General features: G+C 46.3%; 2 protein-coding genes and 1 long non-coding RNA gene across 4 annotated transcripts in view; 2 read left to right on the top strand and 1 right to left on the bottom strand.

The window, feature by feature from the left end:
- Positions 1–5374, top strand: part of LOC310650460 (GTPase IMAP family member 2-like) — a 10505-nt gene extending 5131 nt beyond the window's left edge. The window contains exons 2-4 of the mRNA XM_083380014.1: positions 646–828; positions 2245–2272; positions 4181–5374. Coding sequence (XP_083236140.1) covers positions 796–828; positions 2245–2272; positions 4181–4965 — 846 coding nt within the window. The 5' untranslated portion in view covers positions 646–795 and the 3' untranslated portion in view covers positions 4966–5374. The remainder of the gene's footprint in view (positions 1–645; positions 829–2244; positions 2273–4180) is intronic.
- Positions 1–20000, top strand: part of LOC310650467 — a 376544-nt gene that overhangs the window by 212527 nt on the left and 144017 nt on the right. The window lies entirely within an intron of this gene.
- LOC310650459 (GTPase IMAP family member 5-like) overlaps positions 17421–20000 on the bottom strand; it is a 7575-nt gene continuing 4995 nt past the window's right edge. For both annotated transcript variants that reach the window (XM_083380013.1, XM_083380012.1), the window contains one exon: positions 17421–20000. This exon is cut by the window's right edge. In XM_083380013.1, coding sequence (XP_083236139.1) covers positions 19999–20000 — 2 coding nt within the window. In that variant the 3' untranslated portion in view covers positions 17421–19998.

The following is a 20000-nucleotide window of genomic DNA, read 5'->3' as shown; positions in this document are numbered from 1 at the left end:
AAGGGTCTCCTGCTTGACGAGGGGGCTGAACTGGATGACCTCCAAGGTCCCTTCTATTATTCTGTAGGTCTGTAAAGTCTCTTGCTTGAGCAGGGGGCTAGATTAGATGACCTCCGAGGCCCCTTCCAACTCCTGTCATTCTGTGATTCTGTAGGGGTCTCCTGCTGTAGCAGGGGGTTGGACTGGATGACCTCCCAGGTCCCTTCTATTGTTCTGTACATCTGTAAAGTCTCTTGCTCCAGCAGGGGGCTGGACTAGATGACCACACACACACACACACACACACACACACACACACACACACACGGGAGGCCCCTTCCAGCTCTACCTCCGGCCAGGAAGGTCGGCCTCCGAGGCAGCCAGGGATTTTTTCGCCCAAGAGAATCCCAGATCCGAAAGGAGACCCGGGAGATCATCTAGTCCCACCCCGTGGCCCAAGCAGGAGACTCCCATTGGACGGACGAACGGCGCAGCCTGGAGGTCAGGTGTGGGGAGGGGGTGTCCCCCAGCAGGCCTCGGGAGGGGGGGAAATCCCAGGAAGAGGTGGGGGGCTCCCCCCAGGTGGGAGAGAGACCCCCTCCTGCGTTGCCGCGGCGATGGTGTGACCTCCCCCTCCTCCTCCTCCTCCCCCTCCCGATATTGCAGCCAGCCAACCCACCCTTCCAAAAGGACAAAGGGAAAGAGGTAGAGGGGAACGCAAAGAGACGAGAGGAGAGGAAGGAAAGACGGACGGGCGGACGGACGGGCAGAAAGACGGCCGGAAAAACGGACGGCAGGAAGAGGAAGGGAGGAGAGATGGCTTACGAGGCAGTGGGGGACTGGCCCCAGGTAGGTACGGGGAGAGGATGGGGCGCAGTCTCCAAGGGAGGGTCCCCGGCCCCTTCCTTCCTTCCTTCCTTCCCGGAAGTCAGGAGTCTGTATACTCCCCTCCTGACTCGGCAGCCCTGGGTGGCTCCGTGCTACGTCTCCCCGGCGCCCTGCCTTCGATTCCCTCCCTTCTCTTCCCTCCTTCCTTCATCCCTCCCTCCCTCCCCCCTTCCCCTTTTCCTTCCCTCCTTCCTTCCTTCCTTCCTTCCTTCCTTCCTTCCTTCTTTCTTTGTATGTTTCTATCTATCCCCCTCTATCATCTTGTCTATTATTTCCACCTATCTACCAACCAACCCTTCCTCTTCCTTCCTTCCTTCCTTCCTTCCTTCCTTCCTTCCTTCCTTTCCTTCCTTTCTTTCTTTTCTTTCTTTCCTTCTTTGTATGTTTCTATCTGTCCCCCTCTATTGATCTAATCTATCATTTCCATCTACCAACCAACCCTTCCTCTTCCTTCCTTCCTTTCCTCTTTCTATCTCTCTCTCTCTCTCTCTTTCTTTCTTTCTTTCTTTCTTTCTTTCTTTCCTTCCTTCCTTCTTTGTATGTTTCTATCTATCCCCCTCTATCAATCTTGTCTATTATTTCCACCTATCTACCAACCAACCCTTCCTCTTCCTTCCTTCCTTCCTTCCTTCCTTCCTTCCTTCCTTCTTCCTCTCCTTACTTTGTTTCTCCTTCCCTTCCCTTCTCCCTCCCTTCCTTTTCCCTCCCTTCCTCTTCCTTCCTTTCTCCTTCCCTCCCTTTTTCCTTCCTTCTTCCCTCCCTCCCTCCCTTTACTTTTCTTCCTTCTTTCCTTCCTCCCTCCCTCCCTTCCTCTTCCTTCCTTTCTTTCTTTCTTTCTCCTTCCCTTCCCTTTTTCCTTCCTTCTTCCTCCCTCCCTCCCTTTACTTTTCTTCCTTCTTTCCTTCCTCCCTCCCTCCCTCCCTTCCTCTTCCTTCCTTTCTTTCTTTCTTTCTTTCTCCTTCCCTTCCCTTTTTCTACCCTCCTTTATTCCTCCTCCTTCCTTCCTTCCTTCCTTCCTTCCTCCCTCCCTCCCTCCCTCTTTCTTTCTTTCTTTCTTTCTTTCTTTCTTTCTTTCTTTCTTTCTCTTTCTTTCTTTCTTTCTTTCCTTCTCTTTCTTTCTTTCTTTCTTTCTTTCTTTACTCCTTCCCTTCTTCCTCCCTCCTTTATTCCTCCCTCCTCCTTTCCCTCCCTCCCTCCCCGGTCAATACTTTTCCCGGCAATCCCTTTTGGCTCCAATTCCCAAACTTTCCCGTCCCTTTCCCTGGATTGCTTCCCTCCCTCCCTCCCTCCTCTCCTGTCCTCTCCTCTCCCTCGCATGGCTTCCCGTCAGCTTCCGTCTCCTAATTCCCTTTTTTTTCTTCCCTGCCCTTCTTTCAGGCCGACGTGGAGTGGGGAGGCCCAGCAGGTAAGGATCACAAGTCCCTTCGCTTCCCTCCCGGGACAAGTTGTCGTTTGCTGCCTGCTCGTTCCACCTTACGGCGGCACCGGAAAAAGGGGACTCCCACAATCCCTTGTCACCCTCCCACAATCCCTTATCACCCTTCGCGACCGTCGCAGCATTCCCCGTGGTCGCGCCCTCCAAACTCCGGACGCTCGGCAACCGATTCACATTTATGACAAGTCGGCCCTAGTGTCCGCGAGGTCCCGTTTGGCAAACCTTCCGTACGAAGCCAGATTCACTTAGCGACCGGGTGACCAACTCAACCACGGGGGCAGGGAAGGGTCACTTAACAAAACGTCTCGCGGGCCCCAGTTACGGTCGTAAGAGGAGGACGCCCTGCCTCTGTACCTCCGGGCCCCTGACGAGATTGAAACGTTCCACTGAGCCATCGTACGCTGGGGGGTGGTAGTCCTTGACGACCGGGACGGAGAGTGAGGTTTCTATCGGTGGGCGATTCTGTCGCCGAACGAGACATCTGCTAAGGGAGCATTGCCCTGTTGTTATCAGCTTGGCTGCCGCCGTTGTTAAGGGCATGGTTGCATTTATTGAGGTCAAAACCATGGTCGGTAAGTGAATCTGACTCCTCCCCCCCATGACTTTGCTAGTCAGAAGGTCACAAAAGACTCTTGTCTGTCTGTCTAGCTAGCTATCTAGCTACTTATCCATCTCTATCATCTCTCTACTATATCATTCTCTCTATCCATCTCTATCATCTATCATCTCTCTACTATCATTCTCTCTAAACATCTCTATCTCTCTAGTTATCTATCTATCTATCCATCCTATATTTATCTCTATCACCTAATTTATATCTATCTATATGTCATTGAATTCTATCTCTAGCTATTTATCCATTTCTATCATCTCTACTATCATTCTATCCATCTCTATCATCCCTCTCTATTTATCCACCTCTATCATCTCTCTATCATTCTCTCTATCCATATCATTATATCTCTCTAGTTATCTATCCATATCTATCTATCTATCTATCTATCTATCTATCTATCTATCTATCTATCTATCTATCTATCTATGTCATTCTCTCTCTAGCTATTTATCCACCTCTATCATCTCTCTACTATCATTCTATCATTATGACATCTCTCTAGTTATCTATCCATATCTATCTATCTATCTATCTATCTATCTATCTATCTATCTATCTATCTATCTATATCTATCATTCTATCTCTCTAGCTATTTATCCACCTCTATCATCTCTCTACTATCATTCTCTCTATCCATCTCTATCATTATATCTCATCTATATCTATCTATCTATCTATCTATCTATCTATCTATCTATCTATCTATCTATCCTATATCTATCTCTATCACCTAATTTATATCTATCTATATCTGTCATTCTATCTCTAGCTATTTATCCATTTCTATCATCTCTCTACAATCTATCATTCTATCCATCTCTATCATTATCTCTCTAGTTATGTATCTATCTATCTATCTATCTATCTATCTATCTATCTATCTATCTATCTATCTATCTATCTATCTATCTACCTATTATCTACCACTCTAGCTATCCACCTCTATCATCTCTAATTATTATCTATCCATCTCTCATTTTTTCTCTCTCTCTCTCTTTATAGCTATCTATTGTGTATATGTGTGTCTATAATTTCTATGTCATTCTCTCTAGCTATCATTTCTCTTTCATCTTTCTAGCTACCCATTTCTCTCTTTCTCTCTATCATATATCTCCCTCCCTCCCTCCCTCCCTCCCTCCCTCCCTCCCTCCCTCTCTTTCTCTCTCTCTCTCTCTCTCTCTCTCTCTCTCTCTCTCTCGTGTCAACAGCCGTATAACTCCACTCCGCCCTAAGACTCTCCCTCTCTCTTCCAAACTCGCAGGGGAGGACGCCGAATTCCGGCTGATCCTGGTTGGGAAGTCCGGAGGTGGGAAAAGCGCCACGGGCAACACCATCCTTGGCCAGAGGGTGTTCCAATCCGTCCTGGGAGTGAAGACCACCACCTTGAGGTGCCAAAGGGGGGAGGGAAGGTGGAGGAGCAGGAAGGTTTACGTGGTCGACACGCCCGCCCTCTTCGAGTCCGAAAACTACGACGAGATTGTCCGACGCGAGGTCATGTCTTGCATCGACTTCTCCCGGCCCGGCCCCCACGCCCTGATCTTGGTGACCCAGGTGGGGCGCTTCACCGCGGAAGACGCGACCGCCGCAAAGTGTGTCTGGGATATCTTTGGGGCCGAGTCCGCCAGGCACACCATCGTCCTCTTCACCTGCCAGGAGGACTTGGGAGGGAGCCCCCTGCAGGAGTACGTGGCAGAATCCGACAACCGGAACCTGCGGGCCCTGATCCGGCAGTGCGGCAACCGCTTCTGCGGCTTCAACAACAAGGCCGCGGAAGCCGAGCGGCAGAGGCAGGTCTCGGAGCTGATGGGGATGGTGGAGAGGACCGTTTACGAGAACGGGTCGAGATACTACGTCAACCGGCTGTACCGGGAGCCCAACTTGAGGGATGAGCTGGTCAAAAATTTCCTGACGGAGAACCGACAGGCCCGCAAAAAAGCCGAGAATGCTTTGGGGTGGAAAGAAAAGATGGTCCTCAAGGTGATTGTCACTTTGTCTGCCTTCGGCTTTATCTATTTCCTGATCGAGCGTTATTTTTCCAGGAAGTGAAATCTTCGGGACAGAGCTTCTGGTCTGAACGTGGGAAGAGGGGCTGTGTCTGTGTTCATATTGATCGGCGGGACCCCCCCCAACCTTTTGGCCAACCGGGAGTCGTTCCGCGGAGAGAGGATTTTCCCGCGGACCGAAGGCGGCGCGGCTTCGTGTGCTGCTTGCATCCCGTGGACCGGTTACCTGGCACGCCTTGGACCGGTGTTGGTCCACAACCCTGGGGGTTGGGGAACCTTGATGTAGATGACCAGGCTGAGCCCGAGGGAGGGGGTCAAGGGTGTTACCAGTCTCGAGTCCGGCCGACCGTAAATTGCATTTGGCTTTTCTCTACTGCTAATTTCGTGCTGTTAGTTGAGCAGATTCTTCTGTATTTAACCTGAATAATAAAATCGTACGTGCTGCAACTTAACATACCGTCTCGATCCTTTGTGCCATGCTGTAACTTAACATATGGTCTCCATCCTTTGCACCGTGTTGTAAGTGGCGAGACGGTCTCGATCCTTTCAACCATGTTGCAACTTACCACACGGTCTCGAACCGTTGTACCGTGTTTATTCATTTATTATTTATGTATTAGTTGAATTTATATACCGCCCTATTCCCGAAAGGACTCAGGGCGGTTCACAGGGCAAGTTAAAAACAATACAAAAGAGAGAATAAAATAAAATTAAATTAATACAAGCCCACAATTGAGATAACATTAAAATTTAAAATTTAAAATTTAAAATTTAAAATTTAAAATTTAAAATTTAAAATTTAAAATTTAAAATTTAAAATTTAAAATTTAAAATTTAAAATTTAAAATTTAAAATTTAAAATTTAATATAATTTAAAATCCCTCAGTCCAGGCCAGACAATTCAAACAACCAGGTTTTTAACTTACCACATGGTCTCAGTCCCTTGGACCATCTTGTAACTTAACGTACGGTCTCGATCCCTTGCACCATGATGTAACTTAACGTATGGTCTCGATTCTTTGAACCATGTTGTAACTTACCATACGGTCTCGATCCCTGGCACCGTGTTGCAACTTTTACGGTGTCGAACCTTTTGCACCATGTAACAACATGCACTCTTGATCCTTGGTGCCACATTGTAACTTAACATGCTCTCAATTCTTGGTGCCGTGTTGTAACTTAACATACGCTCTTGATCGTTTGCACCGTGTTGTGACTTAACAACATATGTTCTCGATCCCTTGCACCATGTTGTAACTTAACATACAGTCTCGATGCTTTGCGACAGGTTGTAACTTAGCATATGCTCTCAATCCTTGGCCCCGCGTTGACACTTAACATACAGTCTCAATCCTTTGCACCCTGTTGTAACTTAACATATGTTCTCGATCCTTTGCACCACATTGTCACTTAAGACACAGTCTCGATCCTTTCCACCCTGTTGTAACTTAATGTATGTTCTCGATCCTTTGCACCACATTGTCACTTAACATACGGTCTCGATGCTTTGCGCCAGGTGGTAACTTTACATATGCTCTCAATCCTTGGCACCACGTTGTCACTTAAGACACAGTCTCGATCCTTTGCACCCGGTTGTGACATAACATACGCTCTCAATCCTTTGCGCCACGTGGCAACTTAAAGAGTACGGTCTCGTATGTTTTGCACCACGTCATTTAACGCACCCTCTTGATCCATTACGTTGGAGGCATACGCTCATTTGGAAGATTTTAAGACTGATGTACAACAGACGCCAAGCTAGTAACTAGACGACTCGAGAAAAAAGTTGTGGATTTGGTTTAAGCCGCCTTAACGGAGGGATAGGATCAAGAAGGCGGGAATTGTCAGTACCGCTTGGTAAGGCCTGACCAAAAAAAAAAGAAATTTAATGTGGAGAAAAGCAACGTTTTACATTTAGGCGGGGAAAAAAAATCAATCGAAAGACGTAAGTACAGATCGGGCAAGGCCGGGCTCAAAAGCGAGAACTGGGAGATGGGCCTCGGAGTCCTAGCGGGCGATCCCTTGACCGCAAGCCAAGACCGCGTGCGGCGGCAGCAGCGGCCCGAAACAGCCGACGCAATCCTGGGTTGTGTAGACAAGAGGCCAGGAATCAAGGTGAGGGCGAAGTCGATTAGTCCCGCTTCGTAAAGCCTTAGTAAGGCCACACCTGGAATACCGTGGCCAATTTTGGTGCCCACGTCACACACACACACACACACACACACACACACAAAGATGTGGAGAGCTCGGAGGTTTTGATAAGAAGACACTGGACAACCGTTTGTTTGAAATGGCGCTGTAGCTAATCTCAGTGTACACATGGTTGTACTTTGACAACAAAGGTTCATTTCATTTATAGACTCTCTCTCTCCCCCGCTTGAGCAAGGGGGTTGGGCTGGATGACCTCCAAGGTCCCTTTCAGCTCTGCGGTTCTAGGTTCCTAACGGGAATAGCAGAGATGGAGGTCGTCCAGTCCAACCCCCTGCTCAGGCAAGAAGACCCTTGCAGAACCCTGGAAGAATGGAAGGGGCCTCGGAGGTCATCTAGTCCAACCCCCTGCCCAAGCGGGAGACCCACCCTGGCCTAGACCGTTCCACACACTCCTTGAAAACCTTCCTTCGAAAACCTCCCTTTAGCATCACACACACACACACACACACACACACACACACACACACACACACACGGCAACACCTCACACCAGGGACGGCGCCAGTCACTTGCGGCCAAGGGGTTGAGGTGGCAGTGGAAGAAGAGACGAGAGAGTCCCCCCTGTCTGAAATGGGATGGGTTCTCCTGCTCGAGCAGGGGGCTGGACTGGATGACCTCCAAGGTCCCTTCCAGTTTCTATTCCACTCCACTCCACTCCATTCCGCTCATTTTATTTTTCCCATATTTTCTATTCTGTTCTGTTCTGTTCTGTTCTGTTCTATTCTTATTTCTTATTTCTTATTTCTTATTTCTTATTTCTTTTTCTTATCCTATTCTATTCTATTCTATTATTTCTTATTTCTTATTTCTTATTTCTTTTTCTTATTCTATTCTATTCTATTCTATTCTATTCTATTCTATTCTATTCTTTATTTCTTATTTCTTTTTCTTATTCTATTCTATTCTATTCTATTCTATTCTATTCTATTCTATTCTATTCTTTATTTCTTATTTCTTATTTCTTATTTCTTATTTCTTTTTCTTATTCTATTCTATTCTATTCTATTCTATTCTATTCTATTCTATTCTATTCTATTCTATTCTATTCTTTATTTCTTATTTCTTATTTCTTTTTCCTATTCTATTCTATTCTATTCTATTCTATTCTATTCTATTCTATTCTATTCTATTCTATTCTATTCTATTCTATTCTATTCTATTCTATTCTTTATTATTTCTTATTTCCTTTTCTTATTCTATTCTATTCTATTCTATTCTATTCTATTCTTTCTTATTTCTTATTTCTTATTTCTTATTTCTTATTTCTTTTTCTTATTCTATTCTATTCTTTATTTCTTATTTCTTTTTCTTATTCTATTCTATTCTATTCTTTATTTCTTATTTCTTTTTCTTATTCTATTCTATTCTATTCTATTCTATTCTTTCTTATTTCTTATTTCTTTTTCTTATTCTATTCTATTCTTTATTTCTTATTTCTTTTTCTTATTCTATTCTATTCTATTCTATTCTATTCTTTCTTATTTCTTATTTCTTTTTCTTATTCTATTCTATTCTTTATTTCTTATTTCTTTTTCTTATTCTATTCTATTCTATTCTTTATTTCTTATTTCTTATTTCTTTTTCTTATTCTATTCTATTCTATTCTATTCTATTCTATTCTATTCTATTCTATTCTATTTTATTATTTCTTATTTCCTTTTCTTATTCTATTCTATTCTATTCTATTCTATTCTATTCTATTCTATTCTTATTTCTTATTTATTTCTTATTTCCTTTTTCTATTCTCTTCCGTTCTGTTCCGTTCCATTCCGTATTCTATTCTGTTCTGTTCTATTCTATTCTGATTTCTTAATTCTTTTTTCCTTTTCTTCTTCTCCTCTCTTCTCTTCTCTTCTCTACTCTACTCTACTCTACTCTACTCTACTCTACTCTACTCTACTCTACTCTACTCTATTTTAACTCTCCTGTTCTGTAAGGGTCTCCTGCTTAAGCAGTGTGTTGGACTAGATGACCTCCAAGGTCCCTTCCGACTTTATTATGATACTTATTATTATTAATCTGCCTCCCAAGCAGCCCCACCAGCCCAAGAAGCGCTCGGCATACCCCCCCCCCTCCCTCCCGGAAGGCTGGGAACGGCGGACCTTCAGGTGAGCCGCTGATGGGTCCCAGGTATAAACAGGAGCATAAAATGCACCTGGGACTTTGTCCGGGTACAACCTCAGCGCTGTGTGGACAAGGCGGGTCTCTCCCCCTTATCTGTTCCTCGGTTTCCCTTTTCTGGCTTCTCAAAGATTAAATCTTTTGTGATTTCTCCGGAGCTGATCCAGCAGGGGAGGGAGGGGTCCCAGGGCCCCATGGTCCACCAACCCTAGAAGAACTCTGGAGGCTCCCTCCCCCCCGGAAGGCAGGGAACGGCGGACCTTCAGGTGAGCCGTTGATGGATCCCAGGTATAACCAGGGCCGTAAAATGCAGGCGCGCCTGGGACTTTGTCCGGGTTCAACCAGGGACAAGGCGTGTGTCTCTCCACCTGTTATCTGTTGCCCGGTTGCACTTTTTGGCTGGCTTCTCAAGGCTTCATCTCCTGCCTGAGCGGGGAGGGGGGGCTGGACTAGAAGACCGCCAAGGTCCCTTCCAGCTCTGTGATTCTATTCTGTTCTGTTCTCTTCTGTGTTCTGTTCTGTTCTCTTCTGTTCTGTTCCATTCCATGTTGTGTTGTGTTGTGTTCCGTTCCATTCCATATTTTCTATTCTATTCTATTCTATTTCTTATTCTATTCTATTCTATTCTATTCTATTCTATTCTATTCTATTCTATTCTATTCTATTCTATTCTATTCTATTCTATTCTATTCTTATTTCTTATTTCTTATTTTATTCTATTCTATTCTATTTCTTATTTCTTATTTCTTATTTCTTATTTCTTATTCTATTCTATTCTATTCTATTCTATTCTATTCTATTCTATTCCATTCCATTCCATTCCATTCCATTCCATTCTATTCTATTCTATTCTATTCTTATTTCTTATTTCTTATTTCTTATTCTATTCTATTCTATTCTATTATTCTATTCTATTCTATTCTATTCTATTCTATTCTATTCTATTCTATTCTTTCTTATTCTATTCTATTCTATTCTATTCTATTCTATTCTATTCTATTCTATTCTATTCTATTCTATTCTTCTATTCTATTCTATTCTATTCTATTCTATTCTATTCTATTCTTATTTCTTATTTCTTATTTCTTATTTCTTATTCTATTCTATTCTATTCTATTCTATTCTATTTCCTATTCTATTCTATTCTATTCTATTCTATTCTATTCTATTCTATTCTATTCTATTCTATTTCTTATTTCCTATTTCCTATTTCCTATTTCCTATTTCTTATTTCTTATTTCTTATTTCTTATTCCATTCCATTCCATTCCATTCCATTCCATTCCATTCCATTCCATTCCATTCCATTCCATTCCATTCTATTCTATTCTATTCTATTCTATTCTATTCTATTCTATTCTATTTCTTATTCTTATTCCATTCCATTCCATTCCTCCCTCCCTCCCTCCCTCCCTCCTTCCTTCCTTCCTTCCTTCCTTCCTTCCCTCCATTTCCCCCATCCCTTCTCTCCAGTGGTGGGATTGAACTGGTCTGCCCTCCTTTAGCAGATAGCTAATTTTTTTGTTTTCCAAGTCCCAGAATGAACTTCCGGAAGTGGCATCCATGCAGAGAACCGGCTGTTCACGTATTTGAATCCCACCAGTGGATGGGAAGGGGGGGCGGGTGGAGGGGGGGTTGGCTCAGAGGTAGGGTGTGGGGGGACCCTGGGGAGGACAAGCGGATTGGTAGAACGCTCGAAATCCGAGAGCTAGATAGAATAGAATAGGGACCTTGGAGGTCATCTAGTCCAACCCCTTCCCCCCCCCCACCGGGATGAGCCAGAGACCCTTACAGAATGACAGAATCAGAGAGTTGGAAGGGACCTCGGAGGTCACCTAGTCCAACTCCCGGCTCAAGCCGGAGACCATTCCAGAATCACAAGACGAAGGGACCTTGGAGGTCATCTAGTCCAACCGCCCCAGCTCAAGTAGGAGATCCTGATAGAATTGACAGAACGACAGGCTTGGAAGGGACCTTGAAAGGTCAAATGGAAAATTTATCAGTAACGTAGCTGCAAATCAAAATGTCAGTAAAACCATGAGTAAGGTGCCCAGTCAAAAGTATCAGTCAGTAAAAAATATCGGTAACCTAGTTGCAAATCAAAGGTAAAACCATCAGTAACCTAGTTGCAAATGCAAAACTGTCAGTAAGAGACGTTGCAAGCCCCACTGCCAAGTCAGCAAAACTATCAGGGACGTAGTTGCAGATGTCAAACTATCAGTAAGGTAGTTGCAAATGTAAAAACTCAGGAATGTAGTTGCAAATGTCAAACTATCAGTAACAAAGTTGCAAGTCACACTACCAGTAAAACTTATCAGCAACGTAGTTGCAAATGTCAAACTATCAGTAACGAAGTTGCAAGTGTCAAACTATCAGTAAGGTAGTTGCAAAGGTAAAACTCAGTAACAAAGTTGCAAGTCACACTACCAAGTCAGTAAAACTATCAGCAAAGTAGTTGCAAATGTCAAACTATCAGTAAGGTAGTTGCAAAGGTATAAACTCAGTAATCTAGTTGCAAATGTCAAACTATCAGTAACAAAGTTGCAAGTCACATTACCAAGTCAGTAAAACTATCAGCAGCCTAGTTGCAAATGTCAAACTATCAGTAACAAAGTTGCAAGTCACATTACCAAGTCATTAAAACTATCAGCAACCTAGTTACAAATGTCAAACTATCAGTAATGTAGTTGCAAAGATAAAACTATCAATAACAAAGTTGCAAGTCACACTGTCAAGTCAGTAAAACTATCAGCAATGTAGTTGCAAATGTAAAACTACCAGCAACGTAGTTGCAAATAGTTGCAAAGGTAAAACTATCAGTAACGAAGTGGCAAGTCACACTACCAAGTCAGTAAAACTATCAGTAACCTAGTTGCAAATGTAAAACTCAGCAACGAAGTTGCAAATGTCAAACTATCAGTAACAAAGTTGCAAATGTCAAACTATCAGTAACATAGTTGCAAAGATAAAACTATCAGTAACAAAGTTGCAAGTCACACTATCAAGTCAGTAAAACTATCAGCAACGTAGTTGCAAATGTAAAACTCAGTGACCTAGTTGCAAAGGTAAAACTATCAGTAATGACGTTGCAAGTCACACTACCAAGTCAGTAAAACTATCAGCAACCTAGTTGCAAATGTCAAACTATCAGCAACCTAGTTGCAAATGTCAAACTATCAGTAACCTAGTTGCAAAGGTAAAACTCTCAGTAACAAAGTTGCAAGTCACACTATCAAGTCAGTAAAACTATCAGCAACGTAGTTGCAAATGTAAAACTATCAGTAACCTAGTTGCAAAGGTAAAACTCTCAGTAACAAAGTTGCAAGTCACACTATCAAGTCAGTAAAACTATCAGCAACGTAGTTGCAAATGTAAAACTCAGTGACCTAGTTGCAAAGGTAAAACTATCGGTGATGACCTTGCAAGTCACACTACCAAGTCAGTAAAACTATCAGCAACCTAGTTGCAAATGTCAAACCACCAGTAACCTAGTTGCAAATGTCAAACTCAGCAATGAAGTTGCAAACGTCAAACGTATCAGTAACCTAGTTGCAAATGTCAAACTCAGCAACAGAAGTTGCAAAGGCAAAACTCTCAGTAACAAAGTTGCAAGTCACACTATCAAGTCAGTAAAACTATCAGCAATGTAGTTGCAAATGTCAAACTATCAGTAAGGTAGTTGCAAAGGTAAAACTCAGTAACAAAGTTGCAAGTCACACTATAAAGTGAGTAAAACTATCAGCAATGCAGTTGCAAATGTCAAACTATCACTAAGGTAGTTGCAAATGTCAAAACTCAGTAATGTAGTTGCAAAGGTAAAACTATCAGTAACGATGTTGCAAGTCACACTATACCAAGTCAGTAAAACTATCGGCAACCTAGTTGCAAATGTGAAACTCTCCGTAACCTAGTTGCAAATGTCAAAGTCAGCAACAGAAGTTGCAAAGGCAAAACAACTCTCAGTAGCACACTACACCAAGTCAGCAAAACTACCGGCAACCTAGTTGCATCCGTCAAACTCTCAGCCACGAAAAGTTGCAAATGGGGGGGGGGGGGGAGTCAGCAAGGCAGTTGCAAACCTCAAACTCTCAGTAAGGTAGTTGCAAAGGTAAAACTCAGTGACGAAGTTGCAAGTCACACTATCAAGTGAGTAAAACTATCAGCAATGCGGTTGCAAATGTCAAACTATCACTAAGGTAGTTAGTTGCAAAGGTCAAAACTCAGCAATGTAGTTGCAAAGGTAACACTCTCAGTAACGATGTTGCAAGTCACACTATAGTACCAAGTCAGTAAAACTCTCAGCAACCTAGTTGCAAATGTCAAACTCTCAGTAACGTAGTTGCAAATCTGGGTGTCTGGACGTAGATAAGGGGAGGGAAAGCCTCTGGACTGGGGGTGGGGGTGGGGTGCTTTTGGGGGGGCGGGAAAAAGACTTTCTCTGCAATCACGTGATTGCCGGGAAGCGCCGAGGGCCCCCCCTCTCCTCTCTCTCTCTCTCTCTCTCTCTCTCCCTTTTCTGGCAATTTAGATCTCCAGGCAGTCCAATCGGTCAGAACGGAGCTGAAAAGGGACCTGGGAGGTCGTCTAGTCTGACCCCCCTGCTTTAGCAGGAGACCCTTACAGGATCGCAGAAGGACAGAGTTATGGAAGGGACCTGGGAGGTCGTCTAGTCCAGCCCCCTGCTTGAGCAGGAGACCCTGACAGACTCATAGAAGAACAGAGCTGCAAGGGACCTGGGAGGTTGTCTAGTCTGACCCCCTGCTTTAGCAGGACACCCTTACAGGATCACAGAAGGACAGAGCTGGAAGGGACCTCGGAGGTCATCTAGTCCAGCCCCCTGCTCCAGCAGGAGAGCCTTACAGGATCGCAGAAGGACAGAGCTGCAAGGGACCTCGGAGGTCATCTAGTCCAGCCCCCTGCTCCAGCAGGAGAGCCTTACAGGATCGCAGAAGGACAGAGCTGCAAGGGACCTCGGAGGTCATCTAGTCCAGCCCCCTGCTCCAGCAGGAGAGCCTTACATGATCACAGGAGGACAGAGCTGGAAGGGACCTCGGAGGTCGTCTAGTCCAGCCCCCTGCTTGAGCAGGAGACCCTGACAGACTCATAGAAGAACAGAGCTGCAAGGGACTTCGGAGGTCATCTAGTCTGACCCCCTGCTTTAGCAGGAGACCCTTACAGGATCACAGAATGACAGAGTTATGGAAGGGACCTGGGAGGTCGTCTAGTCTGACCCCCTACTTTAGCAGGAGACCCTTACAGGATCACAGAAGAAGGGAGCTGGAAGGGACCTGGGAGGTCGTCTAGTCCAGCCCCCTGCTCCAGCAGGAGAGCCTTACAGGATCGCAGAAGGACAGAGCTGGAAGGGACCTGGGAGGTCGTCTAGTCTGACCCCCTGCTTTAGCAGGAGAGCCTTACAGGATCACAGGAGGACAGAGCTGGAAGGGACCTGGGAGGTCGTCTAGTCTGACCCCCTGCTTTAGCAAGGGTTGGACTAGATGACCTCCAAGGTCCTTTCCAACTCTGCGATTCTGTTAAGGATCTCCTGCTCAACCAGGGGTTGGACTAGATGACCTCCAAGCTCCCTTGTGTGTCTACTCCAGGTCGTCCTCAACTGACAAGCGTTCATTTCGTGACCGAGGTTAACACAGGGGCCCTGAGAAACGTCCGACTCCAGGTTGGTCATAAGGTGAGGACTTGCCTGTGTTGACGTTTGCAAAATGGCGCTCTTTGAAAGTCAGGAGAGGAAGACTCCGGTAAAGGCCACCTCTGCTCTCTGGAAAACAACCCAGCCCAAACCTCTCCTCTCCTCTCCTCTCCTCCCCTTTTTTTTTCTTTTCCGGGCTCTTTCTCCTCGGCTTCTGCGGCTTCCTTCCTTCCTGCCGAAAGAAGCTTCTAGAAGCAGCCGCTCCACTCTTTGTTTGCTCTTTCCGTTCGAAACTCTGAATATCGGTTTTGCCGATCTTCCGCTGGCGGGCAAATAACGGGTGCAGCCGAGTCGGCTAAGTCTCGGTTAGTAAATGCCTGACAGAAGAATTTGGAGAAGCCGATTGGTCTGATACGGCAGAAGGGCTTCCTGCCTGAGCAGGGGGTCGGACTAGATGACCTCCGAGGTCCCTTCCAGCTCTGTCACTCTGTCAGGGTCTCCTGATCGAGCAGGGGGTCAGACTAGATGACCTCCGAGGCCCTTTTCAGCTCTGTGATTCTAGGATTCTGTGAGGGTCTCCTGTTCGAGCATGGGGTTGGACTAGATGAGCTCCGAGGTCCCTTCCAACTCTGTTATTCTACGATCCTGTAAGGGTCTCCTGCCTGAGCAGGGGGTTGGACTAGATGACCTCCAAGGCCCCTTCCAACTCTGTGATTCTGTAGTTCTGTAAGGGTCTCCCGCGGGAGCTTGTGGCTTGTTGGTTATTTCCTTGCAGATGTTTCATTTCATTACCAACCTTGGTAACATCATCAGTTCATCAAGATCATGATATTATTATTATTAATTATTATTATTATTATTATTATTATTATTATTATTATTATTATTATTATATTATTATTATTATTATTTATTGTTATTATGTTGTTTGTTGTTATTATTATGTTATTATTTTGTTGTTTGTTGTTTTGTTGTTATTGTTATTGTTATTATTACTATTATTATTATTATTAAATCCAGGAGCGTATGAGGATGAGTGTTTCGGCTCTTTTTTTACCCATCTCTCTCTCTCTTTCTCTCTCTCTCTCGCTTTCACTCTCTCTCTCTCTTTTTCTCTCTCTCTCTCTCCTTTTTCTGCTCTGCCTGCATGGAGGCCTGGCTCAAAATCCCCTTACAAAACACACCACACAATACTACAACCCCCCCCCCCCTCACCACAATCCTTCAATCTCACCCCAACGGAACAGGGGAAAAAAAGATGATCCCATTTCCTCTTTCTTGCTGTCCTTTCGTCGCCGGTTGATGTTCCCTTCCCCAGGCAGGGATTTGAACCCAGAGCATCGGCGAAGGGCGGGGAAGTTCAGCCCCGACTACGGGAGGGTGGAATGTCCACAACAGGTGGGAATCGGGTAGCAGGAGCGAGTGACACGAGAAGGGTGTTTTCATCCCGGCCGCACCTCTGGGCATCTCTTCCCAATTTCCTGGGAATGCGCACCCGGGATGGTTGTCCCTCTTTCCCAGAACCCCTTTTTGGAAAGCGGCCTTGCAGAGGAAAGGGACAGGCCCACGTCCTGCTTCCAGGACGTTCCCCCCCCCCGCCACAAGGAAGACCCTCCATGAGTGGGGCTTGTCTCCATCCCGAACCAAGCCTGAATCCTGATGGAGGAGGGTCCAGATCCTCCGCTTCCTTTAACGGTCCCACTGCCGCCGGTCCCTCGGCACCGCTGCGGCCGAGACGGGAGAGCAGGCCCAACCTCTGGAGCCCCTCGGGATCGAGAACTGTCGCCGCCAGTAGGGGATCCCTTCAACCCCAGGAAGGAACCGAGGGGGAGGGATCCACGCACCGGAGGATGGGATCCTCTCCTCCCCGCACCCCTGCTCCTCTCCTCCCCTTCCTCCCTTCCCTCTTTCCCCCTCCTCTCCCCTCTCTTCCTGCTCCCGTCTCTTCCTCCCCTCTCCCTCTCCCTCCTCTGCTCCCCCTAGACCCTCCTGCTCCCCCCCTTCTTCCTCTCTTCCTCCCCGTTCCCACATCCTCCTCCCTCCTCCCCCGGTTCCTACTCCAACTCCTCCTGCCCTCCCTCTCTTCCTCATGTCCCCTCTCCTTCCCGCTCCTCTTTCCTCTTCTGCTCCCCCTCCCCTCCCTCCCTCCCTCTCTTCCTCCCCCTGCTCCTCTTCCTCCTCCTCCCTCCTCTTCCATCCCCACAGCCTCCTCCCTCCCTCCTATTAACTCCTCCCTCTCCTCCTGCTCTCCCTCTCTTCCCCCACTTCCTCCCCCCCTCAACCCACGTCCTGCTCTCCCTCCCCTTATTTCTCCCCCTCCTCTGATTCCTCCTCCTCCCCCCTCCCTCCTCCGACCCCACCGGACCCCACCTAGCATCCACGGCTGCCCATGAAGCCAACCCAGGACAGGAAGAGCGTTTTTTCCCGATTTATTGAGAAGGGTCGGATGAAAAGGGGTCCTCTCTTCACAAGAGGGAACCCCGGGCGCCGCAACTCTCTTCTCCTCACAAACACATCACAGCATGTTTGTTTGTGTGTGTGTGTGTGTTTTCGTAGATTTTCACGGGTATAAGTATGTAGGTCTTGGCGTATTCGGGTCTTTTCCCGTGTAGGATTGAGGGTGTCTTGTCAACATTTCGACGAGGTCCCACTCGTCATCTTCAGGCTGGTGTCTTCGGTTTCGAAGCTCACACAAGCGCGAAACCGAAGACACCAGCCTGAAGATGACGAGTGGGACCTCGTCGAAACGTCGCCAAGACACCCTCAATCCTACACGAGAAAAGACCCGAATACGCCAAGACCTACCTACCTACCTACATATACACACACACAGAGAGACACACAAACACACACACACATACAGTAGCTTATCAATTCTTCCGCAGTAACGGTAAATCATTTTCTTTTAAAACGATTACAAACCCGTCAGATCGAAAACCCCAGAGGAACCCGTGGCTACTTGGGAATGTCGATACTACAAAGCCCATGTGGTGACTACAAAGACCATGCTGTGGGGCCTTCAAGCTCCACCAGCGCCTTCTTCTCTTCCTTTCGGATCAATTCAGCCAGGCCCTCCCCTCACCCCCCCCCCCACGAATTTGGGGTTTGTTTTTTTTCCCTCCGAGATTTTTAAGGAATGTTAACGGTGCAGACATCGAGAACAGACCAAGCAGGGCAGATAAATATCGATAATATTGATAGGGATACGAGCACGAGTGGGGCCCTGAACGCCTGTGGCGCTCGTGCAAGTGGGGCCGTGAAAATGGGTGACGCTCGCGTGAGCGGGGCTGTCGGTGCGTGCCTACAGACGTGCACCAGCCAGCCCCATCAACACGGCCCGGGGATTGGGTATCCCTATTCTGGTGGACTCAGGGTTAGGAGACCATGTCAGAAAAGCACTGCAGCCAGGCTCTCATTTGAATGTGTGCCATTGTGTATACAGGAAAACGGCAATAAACATTAAAATAATCTCCTCGCCTCCCCCTCTTCTCTTCCTGATAGGATATTGAATTTAGTAGCTGGAGCAGTGAAATGGAGGACAGGCCAAAACACACAGTTGCTCTTGATTAGAGCGCGCTGACTCTCTACGCCGTGATTGGCTGCCATAAGCATAAACGGGCCGTTTCCCTTTTTCCCGCCTTTTTTCTTCTCTGTGCTGTGCGTAGTTTAATTTACCTCATGATGTTCCTGTGTTCCTGTCGTCTGCTCGTGTATGAGGTGATTATGCTGCGATTGGTTGCCCCAAGTATAAAGGGGGCGTTTCCCTTTTCCCCCCACCTTTTTCTTCTCTGCGTTCTGTACGCTGTTTGATTTTACCTCAGGATGTGCCTATCTTCCTGATTGGCCTGTATCGTTTCTTCCTGGATGACGACAAAAGACCTCTATAAGTTAGAATGGGAAATACATTTATATATGGGAAACTGCCAGTTTGCGTTAAGTGTCTCCGATTTCTTCTGGACAGCTGCTGCGCAATTCCACGACAAGTCGTCTTGTTTTGTCTTGTCGTATTATCTCGTCTTCCATCCCCCTTGAATCTTAGCTTATCACTGACTTGACTTGCCAGAAGGTCGCTGAAGAGGAGGATCACACGATCCCGGGACACCGCAACCATCATAAAATTACGAGTCAGTTCCCAAGCATCCGAATGTAGACTATGTGATCACGGGTATGGGAAAACCGGTCGTAAGTCACTTCTTTTGCCTGCCGTTGTAACTTCGAATGGCCACTTAACAAAGTGTTCAAGTCGAGGACGAGGACTACCTGTAGAACTGATTTCACTCATCTGGGATGCTGTCGGATTAAGGGGGAAAAGGCTCTTTTGATACCGCCGCCATTGGGGTCCCACTCCTGGGCTGGGCCGGGATGAAGGCAAGGCCTACGGTGGCATGGAGAGGGAAACGATCCCGCTGCCCTTGGAGAAGACAGAGGGAGATCTTCAAAAATGAGCATCTGCTTCTGTCATGGAGTCCAGGAAAGGTTAGGAAGACCCCTGGCTGACACCCCCAGCCCTGTTTCGGCAGGCCAAGGAAAAGGGAGAAGCACAGAGGACACCAGAGCCAAAAAGGTGTTCCCGCACATCTTTGACGGTATATTTCTCGAATAACGAAAGGGGAAAATAAATTACAAGATAGTCCTCATCTTACAACAGTTTGTTTAGGGACCGTGCAGGGTTACAACGGCATTGGGAAAAACCAGTTCCCACACTTTTATGACCATCGCACCATCCCCAGGGTCACGTGACAAAATTCAGATGCTTGGCAACACTCGTATTTACAACGGCCGCAGCATCCCATGGTCACGTAAATCAAAATTCAGACGCTTGGCAACCGACTCGTATTTACGACGGTCGCAACATCCTGGGGTCACGGGATCAAAAATTCAGACGCTTGTCAAACGACTCGTATTTATGACGGTCGCATAGTCCTGGGGTCAGGTGATCAAAATTCAGACGCTTGGCAACTGACTCATCTTTACGATGATCGCAGCGTCCCGGGGGGGGCCCGCGATTCCCCTTTTTGGGGCTACCTTGCGGTTGTAAGTTGAAGACTACCTGCTACCTTGTTTTGTGACCTGGAGGCAAAACAAAGTCGTGATGCTAACCTT

This window comes from Vipera ursinii (assembly GCF_947247035.1).
Source record: "Vipera ursinii genome assembly, contig: SUPER_Z_unloc_1, whole genome shotgun sequence".
Taxonomy (NCBI): Eukaryota; Metazoa; Chordata; class Lepidosauria; order Squamata; family Viperidae; genus Vipera; species Vipera ursinii.
This window is presented reverse-complemented; position numbering and strand designations above follow the sequence as displayed.